The sequence below is a fragment of the Lissotriton helveticus genome, chromosome 9 (assembly GCF_964261635.1).
Source record: "Lissotriton helveticus chromosome 9, aLisHel1.1, whole genome shotgun sequence".
Lineage (NCBI taxonomy): Eukaryota > Metazoa > Chordata > Amphibia > Caudata > Salamandridae > Lissotriton > Lissotriton helveticus.
The window spans coordinates 109,894,186-109,920,019 of record NC_136070.1 but is presented as its reverse complement, the minus strand read 5'-3'; the positions used below and the strand labels follow the sequence as shown (position 1 = coordinate 109,920,019).

Sequence of the window (25,834 nt, the reverse complement as noted above, 5' to 3'; positions counted from 1 at the left end):
GGTCCTCCCTGCACTGGCAACAAGCACCCTAGGACCGGTTTCGGGCTTTCAGCCAGGATAGCATAATTCCAGTGGCATGGAGAGCACGGGACCCACGTCTGAGCATACCCGTCCCACTCGGGGTGACAAATGCAAAAAGAACAATTGATGGACAGGACAGAATTCAGAACAATATCATACATTCACCCCAGTACAGAGATCTGGGCCTAAATCCATGTTTTTTTGCTCACCATGCCATTCCAGTTTGGACCAAGCCATATGCAAATAAGTCTTGACCCTGCGCCCAATGGGAACAGTCCAGCCTGAACTGTCAGGCCAGGTCCTCCCTGGACTGGAAACATGCATTCTAGGACCGGTTTTGGGCTTTAAGCCCTCATCAGCCAGGATAGCTTGATTCCAATGTCATGGAGAGCTCAGGACCCATGTCTGAGCATACCCGTCCCACTCGGGGTGACAAATGCAAAAAGAACAATTGATGGACAGAATGCAGAACAATGTCATACATTCACCTCAGTACAGAGATCTAGGCCTAAATCCTTCGTTTTTCTGTTCACCGTGCCATTCCAGTTTGGACCCAGCCATATGTAAATCAGTCTTGACCCTGCACCCAATTGGAACAGTCCATCCCGAACTGCCAAGCTAGGTCCTCCCTGGACTGGAAACAAGCATCCTAGGACAGGTTCCGGGCTTTCAGCCCTCATCAGCCAGGATAGCTTGATTCCAATGGCAGGGAGAGCTCAGGAGCCATGTCTGAGCATATCCGTCCCACTCGGTTTGACAAATGAAAATAGAACAATTGATGAACAGAATGCAGAACAATGTCATACATTCACCCCAGTACAGAGATCTGGGCCTAAATCCATAGTTTTTATGCTCACCATGCCATTCCAGTTTGGACCCAGCCGTATGCAAATGAGTCTTGACCCTGAGCCCAATGGGATCAGTCCATCCTGAACTGCCAGGCCATGTCCTCCCTAGACAGAAAACAAGCATCCTAGGACAGGTTTTGGGCTTTCAGCGCAGCCTGTTCATAGGGGCAATACTGGACACTTCTGTGTGTCGAGCATACCCTCCGCCGCAGAGGATTCTTGACATTCAGGAAATGATTCCTTTATTTCACGATGGAGCGGTTGTTCCAGTCCTGAAGGTCCTTTGTCTGCTCGGTCTGTTCGCTTCCGGCATCCTGTTGGTCAGTCATGCACGCTGGCACATGAGGGCACTCCAGGTTTGCCTCCGCAGGCAGTGGTATCAGCACAACGGAGATCTTGGGTAGAAGATCAGAATCTCCTGAGAAGCTGCAATGGAGCTGACTTGGTGGAGTGTGCAGGGCAACATGACTCAAGGGAAGCCTTTTCAATCTCCTCCGCCGGTGGCCACAGTGATCGCGGATGCCTCCACTCTAGGGTGGTGTGTTCCTCTGGGGGATCTTGTGGTCAAAGGTCTTTGGTCTCCAGAGGAAAGGTTGCTTCATATCAACCTGTTAGAATTGCGGGTGATACGTTTGGCACTAAAGGCTTTCCTACCTTCTCTCCACGGTCAGTCGGTTCAGATCCTTACGGACAACACTACCGCGATGTGGTACATCAACAAACAGGGAGGTGTAGGGTTGTATCGTCTCTGTCGAGAGGCTCTGCAACTCTGGCCCTCGTTTCAGGGCCAACGGATTTGTGTGTTTGCAAATCATCTGGCCGGTGTGCTAAATGTTTGTGCAGGCAGTCTTAGTCTGCGTTACTCAATGATAATGAATGCCCGCTTAATCCAGAGGTGCTCTATCGCATTTTTCAGATGTGGGGGTCTCCTCGGTTGCACCTTTTTGCCACTCGCGAGAACACGCACTGCCCCTTGTTCTGCAGTCTTCAGTTTCCGATGCAGGGAGCGCTGGGGGTCGCGATTCAATTGGATTGGAGCTCGCAACTCCTTTACGTGTTTTCTCCCATACCCTTGATACCTCGGGTTCTGAGGAAGATTCACCAAGACCGGGCCAAAAAGTTATATTGATCGCCCCGGATTGGCCAAGAAGGGTGTGATACACAGATCTACTTCACCTTTCATCGCACTCTCTGCTCCGTCTCCCTCTCAGGGCAGACCTCCTCTCGCAGTCGCAGGGGCAGGTTCTACACCCCCACCTCCAGAGCATGCGCTTTCATGCCTGGAGATTGAACGGGCAACCCGAGTTCCTTCTCTCTCTAGCCAGATATAGTGGATGTTATTTTATCATTCATGCGACACTCCACTCTTCCAGGTGGTCCAGATTTGTTAAAAGGCGCGGAGAGAGAAACGTTGATCCTCTTAAGGCCCGTTTGTCTAATATTTTGGAGTTTTCACTTTCTGTGGCACAACAAGGTAGTGCTGTAGCTACAGTCAAAGGCTATTTGTTGGCTTTGTCAGCCTTTATATGTTTGCCGGATCAGCCGTCTTTATTTAAGTCTCCCATTGTCATGAGGTCCATTAAGGGCCTTACGAATAAGTTCCCTCCCACACCTTTCATTATGCCTCAGTGGGATTTGAATCTCGTTCTTACTTTTTTAATGGGTTCTCCATTTGAGCCTCTTCATTCTTGCCCATTGAGGCTTCTTACTTTTATAACGGTTTTCTTGATTGCCATTACCTCGGCTAGGAGTGTAACTGATCTTCAGGCTCTTAGCTTGAAACCTCCTTTCCTAACCATTCATGCAAGTTGGTTCTAAGGAGCAGGGCTGTTTTCCTTCCCAAGGTGTTTACCCCTTTTCATATAGGACAGTCCATTACTTTACCTAACTTCTATCCTCCCCCTCACCCATCTAAGGAGGAGGAGAGACTGCATCGTTTGGACCCTAAGAGAGCTGCCAGCTTTTATTTGGATTGGACAAGAGATCTAAGGCTGGACGATCAGCTCTTCGTGGGCTATGTTGGGAAGATGAAAGGCAAGGCTGTGCACAAGAGGACTCTTTCCAGGTAGATTATCTTGTGCATCAAGTTTTGCTATGCCCTGGCCAAGAAGGACCCTCCTGAAGGTATTAGATCTCATTCCACCAGACCTAAGTCTACTTCCTGTTCTTGATATCTGTAAAGCAGCAACATGGGCCTCCCTCCACACCTTTGCAAAGCATTAATGCTTGGACTCTGAGGTTAGGAGGGATGGCCATTTTGCTCATTCTGTTTGCAGGATTTTTTTGTCTAGCCAGGTGGACACCCTCCTCCGAGAGAGGTACTGCTTTGGGAGTCTATTCAAAAGTTGAGGAATCCACAGGCAGAAGTATCCATCAGAAGAACAAGTTACTTACCTTTGGTAACGCTTTTTCTGGTGGATACAATATCTGCCTGTGGATTCCTCACGGTCCACCTGCCTCCCCGTTGTCCACCTGCTTTTACCAAAAAATGGTTTATTTTAATCGTGTTTATGTTTTAAAAATGAGAAATGCTTTTCCCTTTTCTTTGCCTTTATTGATTATGCATTTGTGATTTTGCATATGTGTATAAATTTGCTATGTTATGTATATATTTGAAAATGTGTCGGTCCACCCGTTTGCCTTGGTGGCACAGAAAAAATGGGTGGAACTGAAGGAAGCACGCCGACGAGGTCCTTTTGTGGCTCTGATGACGTCATACGGTGCCGCGAGCGGAGCCTGTCAATTGTGACATCCTCGTCGACGTGAGAGAGCTAGGAAATAATTTCCCGGGGAATGCTGGCGCAGGGGGATATTCAAAAGGTGAGGAATCCACAGGCAGATATTGTATCCACCAGAAAAAAGTGTTACCGAAGGTAAGTAACTTGTTGTTTGAGGGCATAAGTCCCAGGCACGGCCAGTACAGGTAAGAGCAGTGGGGCGGGGGGTCAACAGACAACGGAATATGAAAAATAAAATTGTAAAAAAAAAGCACTTACCTTGCGCTAGGTAGGTGTTTTTATTTATTTATTTATTTTATTTTCTCTATTCCATTGTCTGTCGACTCCCCCCCCCTCCGCTCCACCCCACCGCTCCTACCTGTACCGGCCGTGCCTGATAATTCCAGATCTTTTTCAAGTTTCATAGTTTAAGTTTGAAACAGTAGAATTGAGGGTGGATTCTATCCATTTGGTTTGGATTCTGGAATTGAATGTATTGTTTGTCTTGGAAGAGTTTAGTGTTTTGTAGACTATAGCAGCTGCCTGGGACAGGTTGGATAATTTATAGAGAAGGGGAATCAGGTCTGATTTGAATTCCTTTTTTATAGCGACTTGTAGTTTGAGGAAGCTTTAAAATTCGATTTTTTCCAGGTTGTAATAGTTTTGCAGTTCTGCCAATGTTTTGGGGTATGTTGATAGGCAAAGGTTTTGGGAAATAAGACTTTCTTTAATGACCAAGGGGCCCATGATGGGGAAGTGCCATCTATTTTAATTTTGGGTTTATTCCATATTGATGCGTAGTCTGAATTATTAATTCTCTATGTTAGCATTTTATCAGGTGTTCTAAGTGCTGAGATGGTGTCTTTAAGGATAGCATGCAAGTTGAAATGGGGATGTTTTCATGGTTAGAATTGTGATTATGGAGTATGGTTTGGCTAGAGATTCTTCAGTATGTGCCCTCGCAACTCCACCAGGTCATGAAATTTGGCAAACAGGCTGAGAAAGTTCCTTTGATTCTTTTTAGAAGTTTCTCTTCAGTTAATTTCTTTGTGTTTTCTAGATAACCTTTGAAATATATACCTAAGCATTTGCTCTGAGAAGACTGCCAATGAAGTTTAATGTTATTTACTATGTTCGGTAGAGTTAAATTGTTTAGAGGGAAGACTTTGTGTTTCTCGAGCTTCAAGGAGTTGCCTAAGACCTTTGTAAATAATTTAATATCGCCTAGGATTGCTGGAATGGCAATTTCTGCCTCTTGCGAGAAAGTAAGTATGTCATTCACATAGGTAGCAACTTTGTAGGAAGTGTCCCCCATAGAAATACCTTTAAAGAGTGTGATGGTTCTGATGTTGACAGGTAGGGGTTTGAATGCTTAGAGATAGAGTAGAGGTGATAGGGGACAAGCTTCTCTACTCCCTTGTGCTAAGCTTATTTCATTTGAGAGGAAGCGATTAACCTTAATGTCTAGAAGGTTGGGAGTATAAAGCAAAAACGTGTCGGATAAACATAACTCCAAGTTTCAATTTGTACAAGACAGCATGTAAAAAGGGACAAGAGACCCTATTGAAAGACTTTTATGCATCCAAGGCCATAAACATTGTGGGTGAAATGAGGAAGTAAGCTTTTTCAATGATGTGGCAGAAGATTCTAACATTGTCTGATCCGTGCCTACCTTTCAAAAACCCAGTTTGTGATTGTTAGAGAAGGGATGGGAGAATTCTCTCAAGCCAAGTTGCCAAGACATCTGCACATATTTTACAGTCTAGGTTTAGGAAGGAAATGGGTCTGTAATTTTTTTACCTCTATAGGATCCTTCCCTTCTGCGTGAATTACGATGACAGCGGCTTCGGAGGTTGTACCTGTGATTTTACTGTCTCTTGAAATGTTGGAAAAGGGATTTCGTTTGAAGGAGGTTTTATAGATGGTGGCTGTAAAGCTATCAGACCCTGGTACTTTGTCTGGTTTTAGAGAATATATCGCGTTTGTGATCTCTGTGTGGGAAAAAGGTTGGCTGAGGAATATGAGATCTGGTTCAGAGAGTGCTGGAAGTTGAATATTGTCCAGGTATTACTCACAAGTGGTTGCTGGTGCCATTTCTATGGTTTTTTTTAGGCATTGTAGAATTCATAAAATACCTTAAATATTTTTAGTGGGTCTATGGTAATCATATTTGCTTTATTTAAATAGATGTGATATAGTTATTGCTATTTTAGAATTTTAAGAAATTTGGCAGTGTTTTACCTGCTTTGTTTGACCCTTTGAATGTTTTCATTTTGTTGTGTTGTATCCAGATATTGGCCCTGCTGCTCAGAAGCTTATTGTACTAATTTTTTATTCTCTTAAGTTGGTGTTAGAGGTCCTTGTTTTTATCTACAGCAAATTTATTTTCCAGTTGTTTTACTGACTGTTCCAGAACTTTGAGATTAGTTTGTTTATATTAGACATGATGTTAATAATGTTACCTCCAATGGTAGCCTTCACGGCATCTCATAAGGTTTCTTTAGAGATTTAGTTAGTGTCATTATAGAGCATTTTATCTGATAACGACTTCTAGCTTCATATTCCTTACCTTTGAATTTCCCAGGCATCAGGCTGGATCCGGAAACCTTACCCCATGCACGCGACATCAGTTGGCTCCATTCAGCTCCGCATGACGTCCTTGGCGTCGGTAGCGTCGGGTATGATGTTGCATGCCTACATAGTCACCACCCAGGTGCACGGACATCAGTTCTTTTTTTTCCACACCAGCAACAATCCGGGAAGAGCTACCCCTCTGCCGCTTTTTGGCAGGCTTTCTCGACTTTTGTCAACATTTTTTAAGTAGCGACTTTGTGTGCGAGGGATGTCTGGTAGGAAGACAGGTTTTAAACCATGTGGGACTTGTTCCAGCATGATGTCGGTTACTGATCCCCACTGCGTATGTCTGTGGTGTCTTCAACGCGATCACGATTCAAAGTCATATTCAGACTGTCGGGCGATGGCTCCGAAGACATTGAGGGATCGGGCGATGAAGTTGCTTGCGGCCAGGCAGTCGACACCGTTAAGCAAGACCCCAAGGAGGTCATGGTCCTGTATGGAGAAGAGGAGGTCGCGGGACCGCTCACGGAGTCCTAAGTCCCCTTTCTCCCAGGCAAGGTCATCTGGACACTCGGGGAAGTCACACAGGAAGAAGAAGAAGTCCAAGCTGACTTTGACTTCACCTCAACTGGCGTCCGTCATCGAGAAAGGTAAGGAGCACTGACTCTCTAGGGACGGTTCTGCGGAGCCAGAGCCTGAGTCGACTTACCACCTCCCTCCCTTTCCGGGAGCCGAAGCGACTCCCGGTCAAATTAAAGTTTTTACGAGGCCATGCGAACATATTTGAGAAGAACGACCCCATTTGTTAGCCCTTGGGCCCCGCGGGGTCGGATGGGGCTCCATCGGGTTCAACGCCCTTGGCTTCAGCCATGGTGCAGAGTTGGGGCCTCAGGGATCTGATCCTGGATCCAGGTCGATGACGGTTGTACCAACGCAAACTCCTCCGGCGTCAAACACGAAGTTGTTGCCTGTGATGTCGCCGTTGCCCATCGGTGACGCAAGCCCCATCCTCATCCCGATGACACGGAACCGGAAAGGTGTCGAACGACGCCGATTCCAATGTTGAAAGGACCCAGGGGTTCTAAGTTGTCACCTGGGCACTTTGTGGATGTACTGGGCTCAGGAGAGGAATGGGAGGAGTCTGGAGTGCCATTGGAGAGCCAGGATGTCTCTGATGAGACTGTGGACTGGTATGGGGAACTTGGGGAAGCCAGTGGTCTGGATACTTACACAGACACTGGCATGCTCTCTCCTCCTACAGTGGCTACGGAGGAGGGGGTGCTCTATGCTATGGTGCTTAAAAGGGCAGCTGAGGTCCTAGGACTAAAGTTGCTCTCAGTGCAGGTCAGGACTAATCTCTTGACCGAAGTGCTTCAACCTGGGGCTTTCACCTCTGAACCCCTATTGCCCTTTAATGAGGCACTTACGGACATGCTTCCGGGAACATGGTCCAATTCTAGCACAAGGGCTCCTTTGAATGGGACGATTGCACGCCGCCATCACCCAGCTCTGGGCGACCCAAAGTTCCTCAGCCAACACCCCACGCCGGAAAAATTGGTGGTACATGCTTCTACTTCCCAGGGCGCATTCCTTTCCGCCCCTCCGGATAGGGAATCCAAGAGACTGGACTCATTTGGGCATTGCAGTCAGTGAATATCGCATGCTTATTGGGCCTTTTCTCCCACTCTCTTTGGGAGACAGTTGCGCAGGTGCTGCCACAAGTCCCGGAGGAGACCCGGGCTGTGCTCTCCCAAGCTGTCAAGGACGGGAGGGATGCAGCAAAAATACTGTGTAGCTTGGATACAACTGATTCGCTGGGCAGATCGATTTCAACAATGGTGGCCTTGAGGCGCCACACCTGGCTTCATACAACTGGCTTCTCAGGGGATGTCCAGGCCAATTTGATGGACATGCCCTTCAATGGAACCTGCTCTTTGGGGAAAAGGCTGATTCGGCGCTAGTCAGGTACAAAACCCTTAGAGAACATGGCCCTCATCATCTGGTTAACAAACTGAAAAGGTATCAGGCCTCCCGAACTTTCTGAACCTCCAATAAAAACCTCCTAACTATCCCGAAAATTCGTACAGTTAAGAACTGCAGAAGATCATTTTCCAGTCGTGCTCCCACATTATGGAACACCTTGCCTCTGCATCTTCGTACAGAGAGCGACCACAAGAAGTTCCATAAATCTATTAAAACCTGGCTATTCTGAGACTTCTTCCCTTCAGTTTGTACCCCCCCCCCCCCCCTTCTCATCCTTTCCTGTTTTCTGAGTTCAGGCTAGAGCTTGAGACCTTAGGGTGATGGAGCCACCGAAGTCATGTGCAAGGATATTGCTCAGCGAAAGTTGGCTGATCCAGCCTGACGCCTGGGAAATTCAAAGGTAAGATATCTGCAGCTAGATAGAGTCTCTACCAGATAATGCGTTACCGAAGGTAAGTAACTTGTTCATTTTGTCAATGAATGATCTTTAAAAATGTCTTCATTGAATCTTCATTGTTTTGACTGAGGGGGAGTTTGTGACCAATCACTAGGTCCACTGAGATACATGTGTGATCCTCTATTAGTATTGGTTCGATCGTTGGTGCTGGGGCAATCTTAGTGAGGACATTGTTCTTAAGAATGCAGTCAATTCTTGAGAGAGTATTATGAGGGTGCAAATAAAATGCGTGATTGTTGAGGTACGCTGGGTCAGTTTTATGTATTGGCTTAAATGTGTGGATGAGGAGTTGTGCTCGTTTGTGAGTGAAGAGTCAGTGGATCTCCTTCAGGTATTGTGTGATGTTAGTGCATTTGGGCAGTTCAGAGAGATTCTGGCTGCTGAGTTCTGCAGGGGTTTCTGCCTTCTGGTGAGTGTTTTGTAAATCCCAGCATAGAGGTTTTCCCGTAGTCCAGCTTGCTTGTGACAGGACACGGGTGACAGGGTGTGGAAGCATGAGGCGGTGACGGGATTGACTTGGGCGGTCATGTAGAGTTTGCTGTTGATGATGATCCTGAGGTTTCTGTTGTGGGTAGTGGTGGTGGGTGTTGGTCCTATCTCTGTTGGAGCAGGTGGAGTCCCACGGTGATGTGCTCTTCCCAAAGATCAAGATTTTGGTCCTGTCGGTGTTCAGCTTTTGGCAGTGGGCAATTTGAGTCATGCAGGCATTGAACTTGATCTGGCCACAACGGCACTGGGCGCCTTGTCCACAAGGGAGAGAATGAGTGGCATGCCGTTGGTGTAGCAAGGACATTGATGTGAGCGCAGATGATGCTGGCTAGAGGGAACATGTATGCATTGAATAAGGTCAGGCTCAGGGAAGACCTTTGCGGAACGCCGCAGATGAGGTCACGGTTGTCCGAGGTGTACAGTGACTGACTGGATCCTTCTAGTCAGGAAGGAGCAAATCTATTGGAGTGTGTGTCTTTGGATTCTAATGTTGTGGCCAGATCTATATAGATATACCATTTTACACAATTGCAAATATTTATCAATAACATTATAGTTTTGCCAACGACTCGGTACCAATCCTTTACATTTATAACAGATGCTGAATGTATTGCATTATATTTGTTCTTGTGATACCTCAGTATTCTGTTTGTTTCTATTCCAGCAGAGTTATATAGAAACAGACAGCAGCAGCACTGATCAACGCGTTTCCATGGAAGAGGTATGATTTAACAGATTAGCAGACAATATAAGTGCCACTGTAACAAATTTAATAGATCCTATCGGTATCTAACCACTACTTAATTTCACATTTAAAAGTAACATACATTTCTGATGGATACATCTGCCTGTGGGTCCCTCACCTTTTGAATTACCCCTTGCGCTAGCATTCCACTGAAACCATTTCCTTGCTCTCCCGCATCGACGAGGATGTCACAATGGCATGGCTCTCCTCGAGACTCCTTATGACATCATCAACCCCATAAGAAGACCTCGTCGGCGTGCTGACGTCGGTTGAATTTTTTCTGTGCCGTCAACTAGTAACGCTTTTTTCTGGGAGTCTCCATTTTCTTCCTATTACTTTGTTTCTACTTTCTCCCTTGGTGTTGCAGTGCGATGGCTACACTTGAGATGTCAGGGTTTAACCTGGGAGGAAGTGTGGGGGCCATATGTCCATCACGGACCCCCACGACAATTGTCTGTGGTGTCTGTCTTCGGATCACCATTTCAAAGGATGTTCGTCCTGTTGGAGGATGAATTTGAGGCATTGAAGGAGCGTGAGGTAAAGCTTTTCAAGGCCTGGGTGGAAAAGGAGAAGACGGGGTGCAAGAGGTCCAAGTCGAAGTCGTTGATCTCAGATACCTCGAAGTCGAGAAAGCATAAGAAGAAGCACCAAAATGGGTCTCAGCATCGATCTTTAAAGGGCTAGGCTTCGAGGTCCGCTTCTCCTGTTTATCGGCGTCATGCTAAAGATGACATCTGACCGCCATCCTCAGCTTCTCTGCAGGTGACTCCAGCCCACTCTCCAACACCGAGGGATTCACAGGTGCCCAGTGATTCGCCAGCACCCAGGGAGTCTTCCCCTGCTCTTGCAGCTTCACCTGTACTGGCCCCGGTGTCCCAGGCGCCACCGCCATATCCCACCGCAAGGCCTCAGTCGGATCGAGAGCCAGCAGTTCCAGATTCTTATCCACCCTTTCCGGGTCCGGGAGCAGATCCATTGCATTTCCTGAATGTGATGGTTGGCATATTTGCCAAGGCAACTTTACCTACCGGTGTGCCGTCATGCCCATGGGTCCGCTTGCTTAAGATTTGGGCATCCCCCAGCAATATGCCCAAGCACCTTTCGTGCCCTTCATGCTGACGGCTCTGTCATGGCAGTTCTCGGGGCTGAGATTTTTGATACCAATACCACAGTCTCCGGCGCGTCTGGTGTTGGGCCACTGTCTTCCCGGTTTTGAGCGGCACTCCTTTCCGCTTCTGAGGGTCCTCCTTCGACACAGCGCCGATGTCATCGGTGCGTCGCTGCCGATCCCAAAGTTGCACTCCAGGAGGAAGGTCCAGAGGCTGCTGGGGAGGAGGAGTACCAACAGGATCAGGCTATAGAGGGGAAATCCTCGACTCTGTGGATTACTTTAAGGGCCTTCAGGAGGCCAGTGGCTTTGACAGTTCCCTGAAGTGGGACCTTTCTTCCCCTAAAGACCTGCCTTCACAGCACGTTGCTCCATACCATTCCATTATCAGGTAGGCTGCTGACCTATTGGATCTACAGTAGCCCATGGATGAGGTCAAGTCAAATATCCTGACTGAGGCGTTACATTCCCCTTCTTCTGTTGTTGAGCCTATGCTGCCTTTCAATGAGGCATTGCCTGAGCCAATTATGGAGGTGTGGCAGAAGCCCTTTTCTGCCACTGCTGTATCGAGTACAGTGGCAAGACGATATAAGCCTGCTCCAGGTAATCTGGCTTTCCTACTGCCCACCCTTCGCCAGAGAACTTGGTGTTTCAGGCTTCCTTCCCACCACACCGGGGGATAGGGGCTCAACGAAACAGGAGCAGTCTGCCAAGAAAGTTTTCTCCTCAGCAAGCAAGGCCTTAAAATTGACTAATGCCACATGCTTGTTGGGGAGGTATATACATGCCTTGATGGACTCTGCTAAAGAGGTGGCAGAGTTATACCATATTATCAAGGACTAGCATTAAAATTATCGCTGCTTTAGCGGCAGGAAACTGCCGCTAAAGCGGCAATAATGGGCTTGATAATATGCCGTAGAGAACTCCAATAGAGGCCCATGATAACACCAGAACTTGGGCTTCTTTTGGAATTCTCAAGGGCATATTATCAAACCCATTATCCTGCTGGTATAGCAGCGATAATTTTAACACTGTTCCTTAATAATATGCCCCTAGGTTTTTTGGTACGAAATCGGATTCTGCTCTGCAACACCTGAAGGACAGTTGGGCTACTGCAAGATCCTTGGGCCTTCAGTCCCAGCCGAGGGGCTATGGATTCAGGAGGTTTCAAGGTTTTGGGAAGGCAGCTTCCTTTCGAGGAGGTCAGCAGCCACAACAGCAGCAGCAAAACCCTCTACACAGGTCATACAGAGGGAAGGGTAGAGGCCGTCTGTGCGGGGACTCCCAGCACCAGTCCTCTCTTCCTCCCGTCCCTACCACCGGTACCACAGGGAAGCAACTCTAGATCGCCCATCTTGGAGGATGTAGATCCCGTCGGGGGCGTGGGACCCTTTTTCTACAAAATTGAAATTATTTTACGTCAAATCTTTGGGTTTTGAATATTGTAGAAAGTGAATGTGCCCTACCTTTCCAAGAGTTTCCACTTCCTTATTCTCCTCGCCAGGGCTGGTGTTCAGAGTACCATCTGCTACTCCTGAGCAGGAGGTTTTTGCCTTACTACAGAAAGGTGCGATAGAGGTGGTTTCAGAGCTGGAACAAGGTCAGGGTTGCTACTCCTGGTATTTCTTGATCCCCATGAAGGACGGTTGGTTGAGGCCAATCCTAGACCTCATAATCTTGAACTTTTACCTCAAGCAGGAAAAGTTCAAGATGTTTACCCTGGTTCAAGTTCTTCTGGTGCTGCAGCAGTAGAAGCAGATGGTGTTGATCGATTTGCAGGATGCGTATTTTCATCTTACCATTCTGAAGCTGCATCGGACGTGTCTCCGTTTTAAGGTGGAATATCAACACTAACAGTTTGTGGGACTTCCGTTCGGACTTATGTCTTCACGAAGGTGATGGGGATGGTAGCAGCTCATCTCAGAAGGTTGGGGGTTCCTGTTTTCCCCTATCTGGACAACCGGCTGCTCAGGGCAAAGTCGCCAGTGTTTGTGTTGCATCACCTGAGAGTAAAAACGCAGTTGTTGTTTGACTAGGGTTTCTCGATAAATGTACCCAAATCACACCTAGTGCCTTCTCAGAGCAACCTGTTCATAGGGGCTGTACTGGACACTACCGTGTGTTCAACTTTCCTACCTCCGCAGAGGATTCTCAACATTCAGGAATTGTTGCCCGATGGAGCGGTGGTTCCAGTCCTGAAGTTCCAACTCCTGCTGGTCTGTTCGCTTCCTGCATACTGTTGGTTAACCATGCACACTGGCACATGAGGACACTCCAGTGGTGCCTCCGCAGGCAGTGGTATTAGCATAATGGAGATCTCAGGGAGAAGGTCAGAATCTCCAGAGACACTGCAGTGGAGCTGTCTTGGTGGATTGTTTCGGACAACCTGTTTCAAGGGAGGCCTTTTCAACCTCCTCCACCGGTGGCCACAGTGATCACAGATGTCTCCACTCTAGGGTGGAGAGAACATCTGGGGGATCTGGAGGTCAAGGGTCTTTGGTCTCCAGAGGAAAGGTTTCTCAACACCAATCTTCCGGAATTGCCGGCATTACGTTTGGCTCTCAAGGCCTTCCTTCCCTCCCTTTGCGGTCAGTCAGTTCATGTCCTGACTGACAACACTACCGCGATGTGGTATATCAACAAGCAGGGAGGGTCAGGGTCACTTTGCCTCTAGAGAGAGACTCTCTGGCTCAGGTCCTCAGTTCAGGACCACCAGATTTGCGTAATTGCAAATCATCTGGCCGGGGTGTTGAACATGCGAGCGGACAGTCTCATTGGGCAGTACTCAGCTGACCACAAGTGGAGGCTTCACCCAGAGGGGATTCAACGCATCTTCAGGTTGTGGGGGTCTCCTCAGATGGACCTGTTTGCCACTCACGAGAACGCGCACTGCCCATCGTTCTGCAGTCTCCAGTATCCAATGCGAGGAGCATTTGGGGATGCGTTTCAACTGGATTGGAGCTTTTGGCTTCTTCATGCGTTTCATTCCATACCTTCCTAAGGGGAGCGCCTGGGTGACCGCGGGAGTGACCACTGTGCCTCTCGAGGCCGGGTCACCCCCCTCACTTGCCTGCTGCCCTGCTAGCCAGCCTCCTTGCCAGCCTCCTGCCTGCCTGCCTGCCGCCTGCCTGCCGCCACCGCCGCCCCCCCAGCACCCCCGAGCGGCCCAGCCACAGCGGAGCCGGCCGCTCGCCACTTTTCCCGCCGCTGGCCCCTGCGGCCCCGCCCACCACCGGCCCATTGGCCCGGACGCTCGCCCAGCCCAGCAGACCCGCCCTCCCGTCCCCCTTCTTATGACGCCCCCTGAGCGACCGCGCAGCGGACGCGCGCAGCGGGAGCACCGATTGAGCGCCGAAGGTGCGCCAAAGGTAAGCCCGTCTGCGCCCGTCCGCGCCTGGACCGCGCCCAGTGCCAGGACCCCTGGCCCCCACCGCCGGAAGCCGACCAGACGAACCTACGACTCCACCGAACTCAACGCTCTCAACACCGGCCGAACCCCGCGCTGCTACCGAGCCACACCGAGACGCACCCACGGACCCTTCAGCTGCCACTCCTGCAAGTTCACCTGCAACCGGACCCACGCTACACCAGCACCCACCAAGCCGAACTTCAGCAGCACCCACCTGAAGTGCATCCTGCTCAACACCCACTCCGTCCACAGACACGCCGTCGAGCTTTGGAACCTGCTCGACACCACAGACCCAGACGTCGCCTTCCTCACGGAAACCTGGATGAACGCCTCCTCAGCGCCCGACATCGCCATCGTCATCCCGGACGGCTACAAGATCATCCGGAGGGACTGCGTCAACCAGACAGGAGGAGGCATCGCCATCATCCACAGGAACTCCATCCGCATCACGACCAACACCGACGACAACCTCGCACCGGCCGAACACCTGCACTTCCAGATCCACGTCAACCCCAAGACCACCCTCAGAGGCACCGTCATCTACAGACCCCCGGGACAACGCGCACAATTCAGCGAGGACATCGCCGACTTCGTCAGCCCGCTCGCCCTCCCCTCAACCGACTACATCCTCCTCGGAGACCTCAACTTCCACCTGGAGAACAACAACGACCGCAACACCACCACCCTGCTGGACAACCTCGCCAACCTCGGACTCAAGCAACTGGTGACCACCCCCACCCACTACGCCGGACACACACTCGACCCGATCTTCTCTTCCAGCAAGGACATCGCCTTCAGCCACGCCACGGGACTCCAATGGACGGACCACAGCTGCGTCCACTTCAGCTACAGAAGGACCACGCTCCACCATCTCCAGCAACAGGCTCCCCGCAGAAGCTGGAACATGATCACTGCAGATCAGCTCACTACTTCCCTGAGCAAGAACCCTCCCACCAGCACAACGAACCCCAGCCAAGCGGCCACCAACCTCACGAAATGGATCAGCGACTGCGCAGACGACCTCGCCCCTCTGAAGACCCAGCCGAGCAGACCCGGCAGCAAGAAAGCCCCATGGTTTAACGACGAACTCAAGAGCTCCAAGAAGAACTGCAGAGCACTCGAGAAAACCTTGCGCAGAGACCCAACACCGGACAACATGACTGCCCTCAAGCTCGCCACCCGAAAACACCACCAGCTGATCCGCGCCACCAAGAAAACCGCATTCAAGGAACGACTGGACAACAACGCACACAACTGCAAGGAACTCTTCAACATCGTGAAAGAGCTCTCCAACCCCAACGCCGGAAACAACGACATCACCCCTTCGCAAGACCTCTGCAACTCCCTCGCCTCCTACTTCCACAACAAGATCGCGGACATACACAACAGCTTCAGCACTCAACCAACGCACGCCATGACCGAACCACCGCCACCCTCCGCGCCTGGACCCCGATCAGCACCGAAGACACCATCCGCACGATGAACTCCATCCACTCCGGATCTCCAACAGACCCCTGCCCTCACCACGTCTTCAACAAGGCCGACGCTGTCATCGCACCCCACCTGCGGGACATCATCAACACCTCCTTCGACAGCGCCACCTTCCCGGAGAGCTGGAAGCACGCCGAACTCAGCGCTCTACTCAAGAAACCATCAGCAGACCCTACCGACCTCAAGAACTACCGCCCCATCTCGCTGCTCCCGTTTCCAGCCAAAGTCATCGAGAAGACCGTCAACAAGCAACTGGCCGCCTTCCTCGAGACGAACGGCTCCCTCGACCTCTCGCAGTCTGGCTTCCGGGCCAACCACAGCACCGAGACCGCCCTGATCGCAGCTACAGATGACATCCGAGCCCTGCTCGACAACGGAGAAACAGCGGCCCTCATCCTCCTGGACCTCTCCGCGGCCTTCGACACTGTCTGCCACCGCACCCTAGTACAGCGCCTCAGCAACGTCGGAATCCAGGAGAAGGCACAGGAGTGGATCACCTCCTTCCTCGCTGGAAGGACACAGAGAGTCCACCTCCCCCCGTTCAGATCGGAAGCCACCAAAGTCATCGGCGGCGTCCCTCAAGGCTCCTCGCTCAGCCCAACTCTCTTCAACGTCTACATGAGCCCCCTCACAGCCATCGCACGCCAGCACAACCTGAACATCATCTCCTATGCAGACGACACCCAGCTGATCCTCTCCCTCACCAACGACCCCGCCACCGCCTGAGCCAACCTGCACGAAGGGATGACAGACGTAGCCAAATGGATGTTGAACAGCCGCCTGAAACTGAACTCGGACAAGACGGAAGTCCTCATCCTGGGATCCTCACCCTCCGCCTGGGACGACTCCTGGTGGCCCCCCGCCCTGGGCAGCGCACCCATACCAACTGACCACGCACGCAACCTGGGCTTCATCCTGGACTCCTCCCTCTCCATGACCAGACAAGTCAACGCCGTCTCCTCGTCGTGCTTCAACATCCTGCGAATGCTACGCAAGATCTTCCGATGGATCCCCACCGAAACCAGGAAGACGGTCACCCAGGCCCTCGTCACCAGCCGGCTGGACTACGGCAACTCCCTCTACGCCGGCACCACCGCCAAACTCCAGAAGAGACTCCAGCGGATCCAGAACACCGCAGCACGACTCATCCTGGACATCCCCCGCCGCAGCCACATCTCCGGACACCTGAGAGACCTGCACTGGCTCCCGGTCAACAAGAGAATCACCTCCCGGCTCCTCACCCACGCACACAAAGCCCTACACAACCAAGGACCAGGATACCTCAACAGCAGCCTCAACTTCTACGCTCCCACGCGCCAGCTTCGATCGACCAGCCACGCCCTCGCCGCCGTCCCCCGCATCCGAAGAGCCACCACAGGAGGAAGGGCCTTCTCCTACCTGGCCGCCAAGACTTGGAACTCCCTCCCGACCCACCTCCGCCTGACCCAGGACCACCTCGCCTTCAGGAAGCAGCTCAAGACCTGGCTGTTCGAGCAGTAGCGGACCCCTCTCCCCCCCCCAGCGCCTTGAGACCCTCCGGGTGAGTAGTGCGCTATACAAATGTTCTGATTGATTGATTGATTGATTGATTCCTTGGGTTCTGAGTAAGATTCCCCAAGACCAGGCCCAAGTTATATTGATTGCCCCAGATTGGCTAAGAAGGGTGTGGTACACAGATCTTCTTCACCTCTCATCACAACCTCTGCTCCGTCTCCCTACCAGGGCAGATCTCTTGCAGTCGCAGGGGCAGGTTCTACGCCCTCACCTCCTGAGCCTGCATCGTTTCCTCCCAGTCCTTTCATTATGCCTCAGTGGGATTTTAATCTTGTTCTAACATTTCTAATGGGTTCTTCTTTTGAGCCTCTTCATAGTTGTCTGTTGAGACTTCTTTCTTTCAAAACAGTCTTTCTGATCGCTATTACCTCGGCTATGAGGGTAAGTGCGCTTCAGGCTTTGTTCCAAACCCCCGTTTTTGACCATTCATGCGGAAAAGATGGTTCTAAGGACCAGGGCTGCTTTTCTACCTAAAGCGGTAACTCCTTTCCATCTTGGCAATCCTTCGATCCTCCCCCTCACCCTTCCACGGAGGAGGAGAAACTTCATAGTTTGGATCCTAAGAGGGCTGTCAGTTTCTATTTGGACAGAACCAAGGATCTGAGGCTGGACGATCAGCTCTATGTGGGCTACGTTAGGTGAATGAAAGGCAAGGTTGTGCCCAAACGGACTCTCTCCAGGTGGATTATCTTGTGCATCATGATCTGCTACACCTTGGCCAAGAAGGACCCGCCTGAAGTTATCAGAGCTCATTCCACTAGAGCTAAATCTTCTGCTTTGTCTAGAGGTGTTTCTGTTGTTGATATCTGTAAGGCAGCAACTTGGGCATCCTTCCATACCTTTGCGAAGCATTACTGCTTGGATTCTGAGGTTAGGAGGGACGGCCATTTTGCACGCTCTGTGCTTCAAGATTTTCTGGTATAGGTTGGTGGACACCCTCCTCCGGGAGTGGGACTGCTGTGGGATTATATTCAAAAGGTGAGGAATCCACAGGCAGATGTATCCATCAGAAGAACAAGTTACTTACCTTCGGTAACGTTTTTTCTGGTGGATACAGTATATGTCTGTGGATTCCTCACTGACCCACCTGCCTCCCCGCTGTCCACCTTTGTATACCAAAGGTTTTATGATTTATTTAACATGACTGTTTTCCTTTGTATTTTAAATGCCTTGTTTCGTTCATAGGAAATGCCTAGTTTGTTTTTGCTTTCCCATTGATTCTTTATGCTGCGTATATCTATGTTTATATTGTATACTCTGTATACTTCAATTATGATGTTGCTCCACCCGTTTGCCCCAGAGGCACGGAAAAAATGGGCGGAACTGACGTCAGCACGCCGACAAGGTCTATTTGTGGCTCCGGTGACGTCCGCTGGAGACACGTGCGGAGCCGTGTCTTTGTGATGTCCTCGTCGACGAGGGAGAGCTAGGAAAAAAGTTTCTGCTGAATGCTGGTGCAGGGGTAATTCAAAAGGCAGACACTATACACCAGAAAAAGCGTTACCAAAGGTAAGTAACCTGTTCTTTTAGTGCAATAGAAAGGGTCTAAAAGGTATTAATCGAAACCAAATACAAAAAAATAAAACATTCTGATTTATTGAAAAATGTCAAGCTTCAATCCACAATGAACCACACTGAGTTGACAAAGACATTAACACCAGAAAGACAAATGCAATGACACATATGTCTTAAAAACTGTACAGTGGGCCTAATAACACTACATCGTCATTAAAAAACGGTGAGAAAATTAGTACATGTTATGGATGAACTTTCATGGGTAGGATGGGGAACCTGTAGGGACAGAGTGCATCACTTGCATGCAGATTCATAGCGAGTCAGCTGTTAGCTGAACACTTAAAGTTTCGAAATTCCAACCCACCTCTTCTATACATGCTCCAACACTTTATTTTAATCATATCATAAAAATTACAATGGCCTGTCATCGGTGTTAAAGGTCATGTGATATTTCTGTACTTAAACCATTAAGTGAGTTATTTCACTTTTGCCACACCTATAAGTAGAATTAAAGAAAATTATCTGTGCCTCATTTAGTAAGCAAGCAATCATTTCATACATCTTCGGTCATGCCCATGTCTATTGTTAAACTGTAAGGAGTATCTTCTAGCCATCCCTTCCCTAACAGTTTTATGTTGTCTTAAGAAACAGTCCTAACAGTATGGAATACACTACGAAACACAGCTACTACTATTTTTTTAGCCATAAATATGTTTATTTTTTTTATATGTCTCAATGCACCAGTTTAGTTAACAAATTACACAGATTTCAAAATTAATCTTAAAATCCTTTTTTTTCTTACTTAAAGTTATTTTCCCGAAAGTTCTATGTCCACAAGTCTTCACTGCCTTGAGAATTAGGGAGATTATTTTGGTCTTTCACACACTTTCTGCAGCAATTACACCCGAACCTACCAGTTGACTGAAGTGAGCAGATAAAGCAGCCCCTGGGATGCCAAGAAGTGACCCTTGAGAAATCATATGTGTACATATATTTCACATCCAGCCAAAGTTCAGCCCAACCCATCGCCCGTTGTGACGGTGGTGCATGGGTAGGCGGGGAAGGGCTGGAATTATCAGCAAAAATTCTCAGTCACCTCATCAGAAAAAACATGTATTCATCGATACTGCAGCAATGCAATACTTTCGTTTTGGTGAAAGACTTGTACACGGGTCAAGAGTGAGCTCTTTGATAGTGCCATTTAGCCAATACCATTGTAGTGCATAAACATTAACAAATGACAAACATTCCGGAGTCAGTATACCGTGTAACAAGGTTGTCTCTTTGAAATGGTTAACTTATGCGATATTTTCTTAGGGTATCATACTTAATTTCAGATACATTCGAATGTGCTTCTATGATATCGAGATATTTCATATTATTTAGCATTATTGTTTAACATGTATAATATGCAATTACAATTACATCATTAATGGCCTTTATGCACATCCAGTCGATATTGCAGCAAGTGATGCAAGAATTGCAATAGATGACACTAATTAATGAATGTCCATTGGGGACCTACTTTGTCTCCTGGGACATTCCACCAGAAAAGGCTGGTGGTTCAAGCTGCTACAGCTTCACCAGACCCTAGTGCCCTTCCCTTGGTTTCATAAAATAAAGAGTCCAGATGTCTTGAATATTGAGGGAGGAATATATTCTCTTCCAACAGCTCAACATTTAGGTCGGTAAACACTGCATGTGTTTTAGGCAGGTTTTCTCATGCTTTATGGGACTGTTGCAGCGGTTGCTTTCTCTGTTAGAGGAAGCCAGGAGTGAACTCCTGCAGGTGATGCTAGATGGCTCCTAGGTTCGAAATTCACCATAAAATGTAGTATAGGCACCACCGATTCTCTAGGTGGATATATGGCTCAGTTGGTTGCACTGCACAGACATGCATGGTTGTGTCCGACTGGGTTTTCAGAGTCTGTGCAGGAAAGCCTTAAAAATATTTTGTTTGATAGTATTCATTTACCTGGTGACCAGGCTGATTCTGCTTTAAGGCGATTCAGAGCTGGTGGATCTGATAAGACCACCTGAGATGTTTTTGACAGCTTTGGTTGAATTCTTTTTTCTGACCTGTGTAGAAATATTTCTACATGACTGAGGTACAATACGTACTTCATCTGGTTACGACGAGTGTACTGTTCTGTGAATGAACAAGTTACTTACCTTCGGTAACTCATTATCTGGTAGAGACAATTAGTGATTGATATATCTCCCTGTGGATTTCTCACCTTCTGAATTACCCTTCTGTGTCCATTCTTGTCTTGAGTCGTGGATCGCATTCCACTATTTTAGCATAGGGTTTGGTACCCCCATGGGGACCACTGTGTATTTGTGCTTCTTGCTTATTTTATTAACAAATATGGTGTGTATTATACACATATCTCCAGGTAGGAGATACTGTATCATGTTACTGAGTGTTAAAAATAAATACATATTTATTATAACTAAACTGTGTGGTTCCTTTTCACTTAACCCATACCATAAGATTAAGTGCTGTTAAAACAAGCTGCTTTACCCTCATCCGGGACTACGCCTGAAGAACAAGTTACTTACCTATGGTAACGCATTATCTGGTAGAGACTCCATCCAGCTGCAGATTCCTTACCTTTAAATTTCCCAAGCATCAGACTGCATCTCGAAACTTTCAATTGAGCAGTACGCCTGCGTGTATTCCGGGGGCTCTGTTAGGCTCCGCATGACATTGCCGGAGTCGGTGACGCCAGTTGTGACATCGTGGTCACCTCAGGTGCGTGGATGTCAGTTCTTTTCTTTCCATGCTAGTTAAACACTGATCATGAGAAGAGCTACTCATCTGTCTGTCTTTGACAAACTTTTTCAACATTTTGTCAAGAAATTTTTTTCTTGTGTTCCGAGGGATGACATGTAGGGTTCAAACCGTGTGGCACCTGTCACAGCTCCATGTCAGTAACCAACCCCCATCTTGTCTGCCTGTGATGTCTCGAGAGTGACCAGGACTCTAAGTCGTACGCGGATTGCCGGGCCATTGTGCTGAAGGCCTTGCCGGAGTGATCTTTGAAGCTTCTTGTGGCCTGGAAGTCGTCACCGACGAGTGAGACTCCTTGGAGTTCCAGGTCCCGTTCAAGGAAGAGAAGGTCCCAGGAACGCTCCAGGAGCCCCAAGTCCTGGTGTGATCCAACTTTAGTTCCGTACTATTATTTCAGTATTCTCTGCAGATTATTAGACATTATTTTTGTAAAATTAAATATGGATTTGCTTTGTTGAAACATAGGGGTTTAACTCTTTTACTCCTATGTCTCTATCTGTGGTATTTCCTTGAGATATTTTTATCATCTCTTTTCGCTATGGTAAGTCAGCGTCTATGCCAATAGTAGCAATAGTTGACTTCAACTTCTTTTTCATAAGAACGTTTTTTATGTTTTCTCCACAGGATATGTTTTTTCTCTGTGTAATTTGCAGGGCAGTCCTGGCTAGGATAGGACTTTATATGGCATAAAGGTATTGCTCAGTGGTATGGTCTGCCGTTCTGTGTTCCACAGGTTCAAACACACATTACAGCCTGGATAAAAGAGCAAATGGGATTATTTCATAGGGTCATTTCACAATGTTGTCTTATTTTCATGGGCAATGTGATCCCCATGCTTTTAACGTTTTTATGACTTTGTTTTACTAAGTGTAGGACTCTGGGTAACTATTTGGTGCTCACTTATTTGAGTGATGCACCCTGCACTAATCCAGACAACCATTATGGTGATTTTGAGGGTCTTAGACAACCAAAAAAAGCTCTCTAGTAGATGTGGAGAGCAGCCTTCAGGCTTAGCCCAGAAGGAGTGTAAAGCAGCTTATTTAACCAATACTAATCATATAGTGTAGGTTAAGTGAAAAAGGATCCACAGTGTAGTTAGAGAAATATTTATTTATTATGAACAATCAATAACACTTTGGTATATCTTCTACCCGGAGATCTAATCACAATATACACAATACTGCAACAATAGAACAGGTAAGTAGCACAAATACACAGTGGTCTCCAGGGGGAGACCAAACCATATACTAAAACAGTCACGGCTGGCATTGCTTGTGGGTCGGGTGCGAGGGTTCACCGGTGGAGGGGATTTCGGTTAAATAAAAAATATTAAAAAGTCAATTGAACTTACCTTCCTTTCCACTGAGTCCCACGTCTTCTTGGCTCCTGCTCCTGCTCTCCAACAGGAACAGGAAACAGTCAGCCAGACTCCCTGCTGACACATCCCTAAGCCAATCACAACACTGTAAGAAGCATTGTGATTGGTCGGGAAGCCATCCAGCTAGGGGCCATTGCGGTCTCATGTTCTCCATGTAGGCTGCTATGCAGCCTGCATGGAGAAAGGGCAGAGTGCGCATTACTGGTTTGGGTGGCTCGACGGGGTTGTCCAAACAGTCTTTGCGCATGCAGGAGTGTGCAAACCACTCCTCCGCTGCCTTGCTCAAAGAGCAGAGCAGCCCGGAACACCCACCCACCCGCCCGCAATGCAAGGAAACAGAAAATGGTAATAACTTTTAGTTATTACCATTTTATGAAATGGCTTTCGCAAAGAGCGAGAAAGCACTGGGGCGTCGCTCCTTCGCCCTAGTGGCGGACCCGCCCCTGTACCAAGAAAGTGGACAGCGAACTATGACCAAAGTCGAAACTGGACCCAGAAGACTGAGAAGAGCCGGGGACCCAAGGAACCACCCAAGGTAAGTGCCCAGGAGGCCATATGCAGAGTGGGAACCTGCCCGCGTGCTCAATCCAAGTCGAAGGAGAAGTCGCGGTTGCAGTTTTCAAGAAGTGGGACCCTGAAGAAACTCCATGGAAGATGGAAGGTTGGAGAGTCACCCCAACCGTAAATACCAGGATACCTACACCAGGGAATCTGGGTGTATAGGTGTCAAGTGAAATCGGAAACCACTGTGAACCACAATGGAATCCAAGGGTGGATTCTTGAAAAGGGTACCTGCAAGCAGAGAGGACAGAGTCAATGCCACTGGTAGTGGCTAGGAGGCACGGGAGACCAATGACCACAGATGGACCAAGATGCAGGAGAGTTGACGGGAACCTTGTCGCTGCAGCTGTGAGGACCAGGTGATGCTGTGGAAGACCAGCAGCCATTCATAACCTGAAGTCAAGAGGCAGGGGGTCATTGTCCAGCGGCAGCACCAACAAGCTTTGGCAGCAGGATCAGATGAAGAAAGCGACGTAGGTTCTGTCAGTGTCTGTACCAGCAAGGCCAAAATGTACTAACCACATGCAAGAGAGTCAGAGCAGGCCCGAGCAAGCAGGGTAGCCCACAGGAGTCAAAGAAGGCCCTCAAGAGGACCCAAAGGCCGAATCACAGGAGTCCGATGAGGATCTTGAGTGGCTCACCAAAAATGCAGACCCACAGTTCAGAGAATGCAGTGAGGATGAAGCTATTAGAAGCAGGAGACGCTGGAGATGCTGGAGGCTGGAGCTTCCTGGAGCCCGAAGATCTCTGGAGAAAATATACCAAAGTACTTACCATAGTCTAATTTAGGGAGAGAGCACAGTGACTGGGGTCCTGGTTAGCAGTATCCCAGTCAGTCTAGTCAGAAAGACAGTGTGACACCAGCAAAAAGTGGGGGTGACAATGAAAGCAGATCCTATTTTCCTACACCCCCCACCGCCAACACAAGGAGATGAGACTAACCTTGCCCAGTTGAGTCTTCATTTTGTAAGTGGAAATATCTGGAGAGGCCCTCTGCATTGGCATGGTTACTCCCGGGCCTATGTTCCACTGAAAGGTTCATCCCCTGTATGGAAATTGACCACATCAAAAGCTTCATCGGTTTAAGCCATAAGAGGGGCTTATGGTCTGTCTGAACAAAGAAGTGAGTACCAAAAAGCTATGGTCTCAACTTCTTCAAGTCCCAGACCACAGCAAAGTCCTCCCTCTCAATAGCTGACCAACGTTTCTCCCTGGGGGTCACCCTTCTGCTTATAAACACTACTGGTTGATCCTGGCCCTCTGCATTAAGTTGTGATAACACAGCTCCTACCCCTATCTCAGAAGCATCTGTATGTACAATGAAGGCTTTGGAGTAATCAGGACTTTGTAGAATGGAAGCAGTACACATGGCCTGCTTCAGGTCATCAAATGCGTTTTGACAGCTAAGTGTCAAAATAACTTTCTTTGACATTCTCTTGGAGGTGAGATCATTAAGAGGAGTCCAATGGACCCATATCCCTTAACACACCTCCTGTAGTACCCAGTCTGGCCCAAGAAAGCTCTGACCTGAATTTGGGTAGAGGGAGCAACCGAGTACTTAATGATCTGGATTTTTACGCTCAAATGTCTGACTTTGGCCTCCACCTACCAGGTGACCCAAGTATATAACCTTCCTCTGCCCCATATGGCACTTTGTGGCCTTGATAGTGAGGCCTGCCTTTTGCAGGGCCTCCAGAACATTTCTGAGCTGGACTAGGTGATCCTCCCAGTGGACCAAAGAAAGCAATATCAGCTACATATACTGCGATGTAGGCTTCCAGGCCTGTTAGGACTTTGTTCAGCAGCCTCTGAAATGTGGCAGGTGCATTTGTCGGACCAAAGGGCATCACAATAAATTGGTAATGCCAATTAGGGGTTGAAAATGCTGTTTTAGGCTTGGCATTCTCAGCAAGTTTGGTTTGCCAGTAGCCTGCAGTCAGGTCAAATTTACTCAGATACTTGGCTGGGGCCAGAGTATCAATACGCTTATCTGCCCTTGGAATTGTATGGGCATCAGTCCCAGTGACTGCATTGAGGCCTCTGTAGTCCACACAAAACCTCATGTTTCTCTTGCCTTCTTTGGTGTGAGATTATGGCACAAGGACCACCGGACCAGCCCTGGGGCTATCTGAAGGGGTAATGACCTCCAACTCCAACATCCTTTGGACCTCAATCCTAATGCAGTCT

At 48.6% G+C, this 25,834-nt stretch overlaps 1 protein-coding gene across 8 annotated transcripts in view; it reads left to right on the top strand.

The window, feature by feature from the left end:
* Nucleotides 1-25,834, top strand: part of LOC144780983 (uncharacterized) — a 1,867,627-nt gene that overhangs the window by 1,761,301 nt on the left and 80,492 nt on the right. For 7 of the 8 annotated variants that reach the window (XM_078659579.1, XM_078659581.1, XM_078659578.1 and 4 more), the window contains one exon: nt 9,757-9,813. In XM_078659579.1, the coding sequence (XP_078515705.1) occupies nt 9,757-9,813 (57 nt within the window). The remainder of the gene's footprint in view (nt 1-9,756; nt 9,814-25,834) is intronic. The other variant, XM_078659576.1, reaches the window with a different exon arrangement.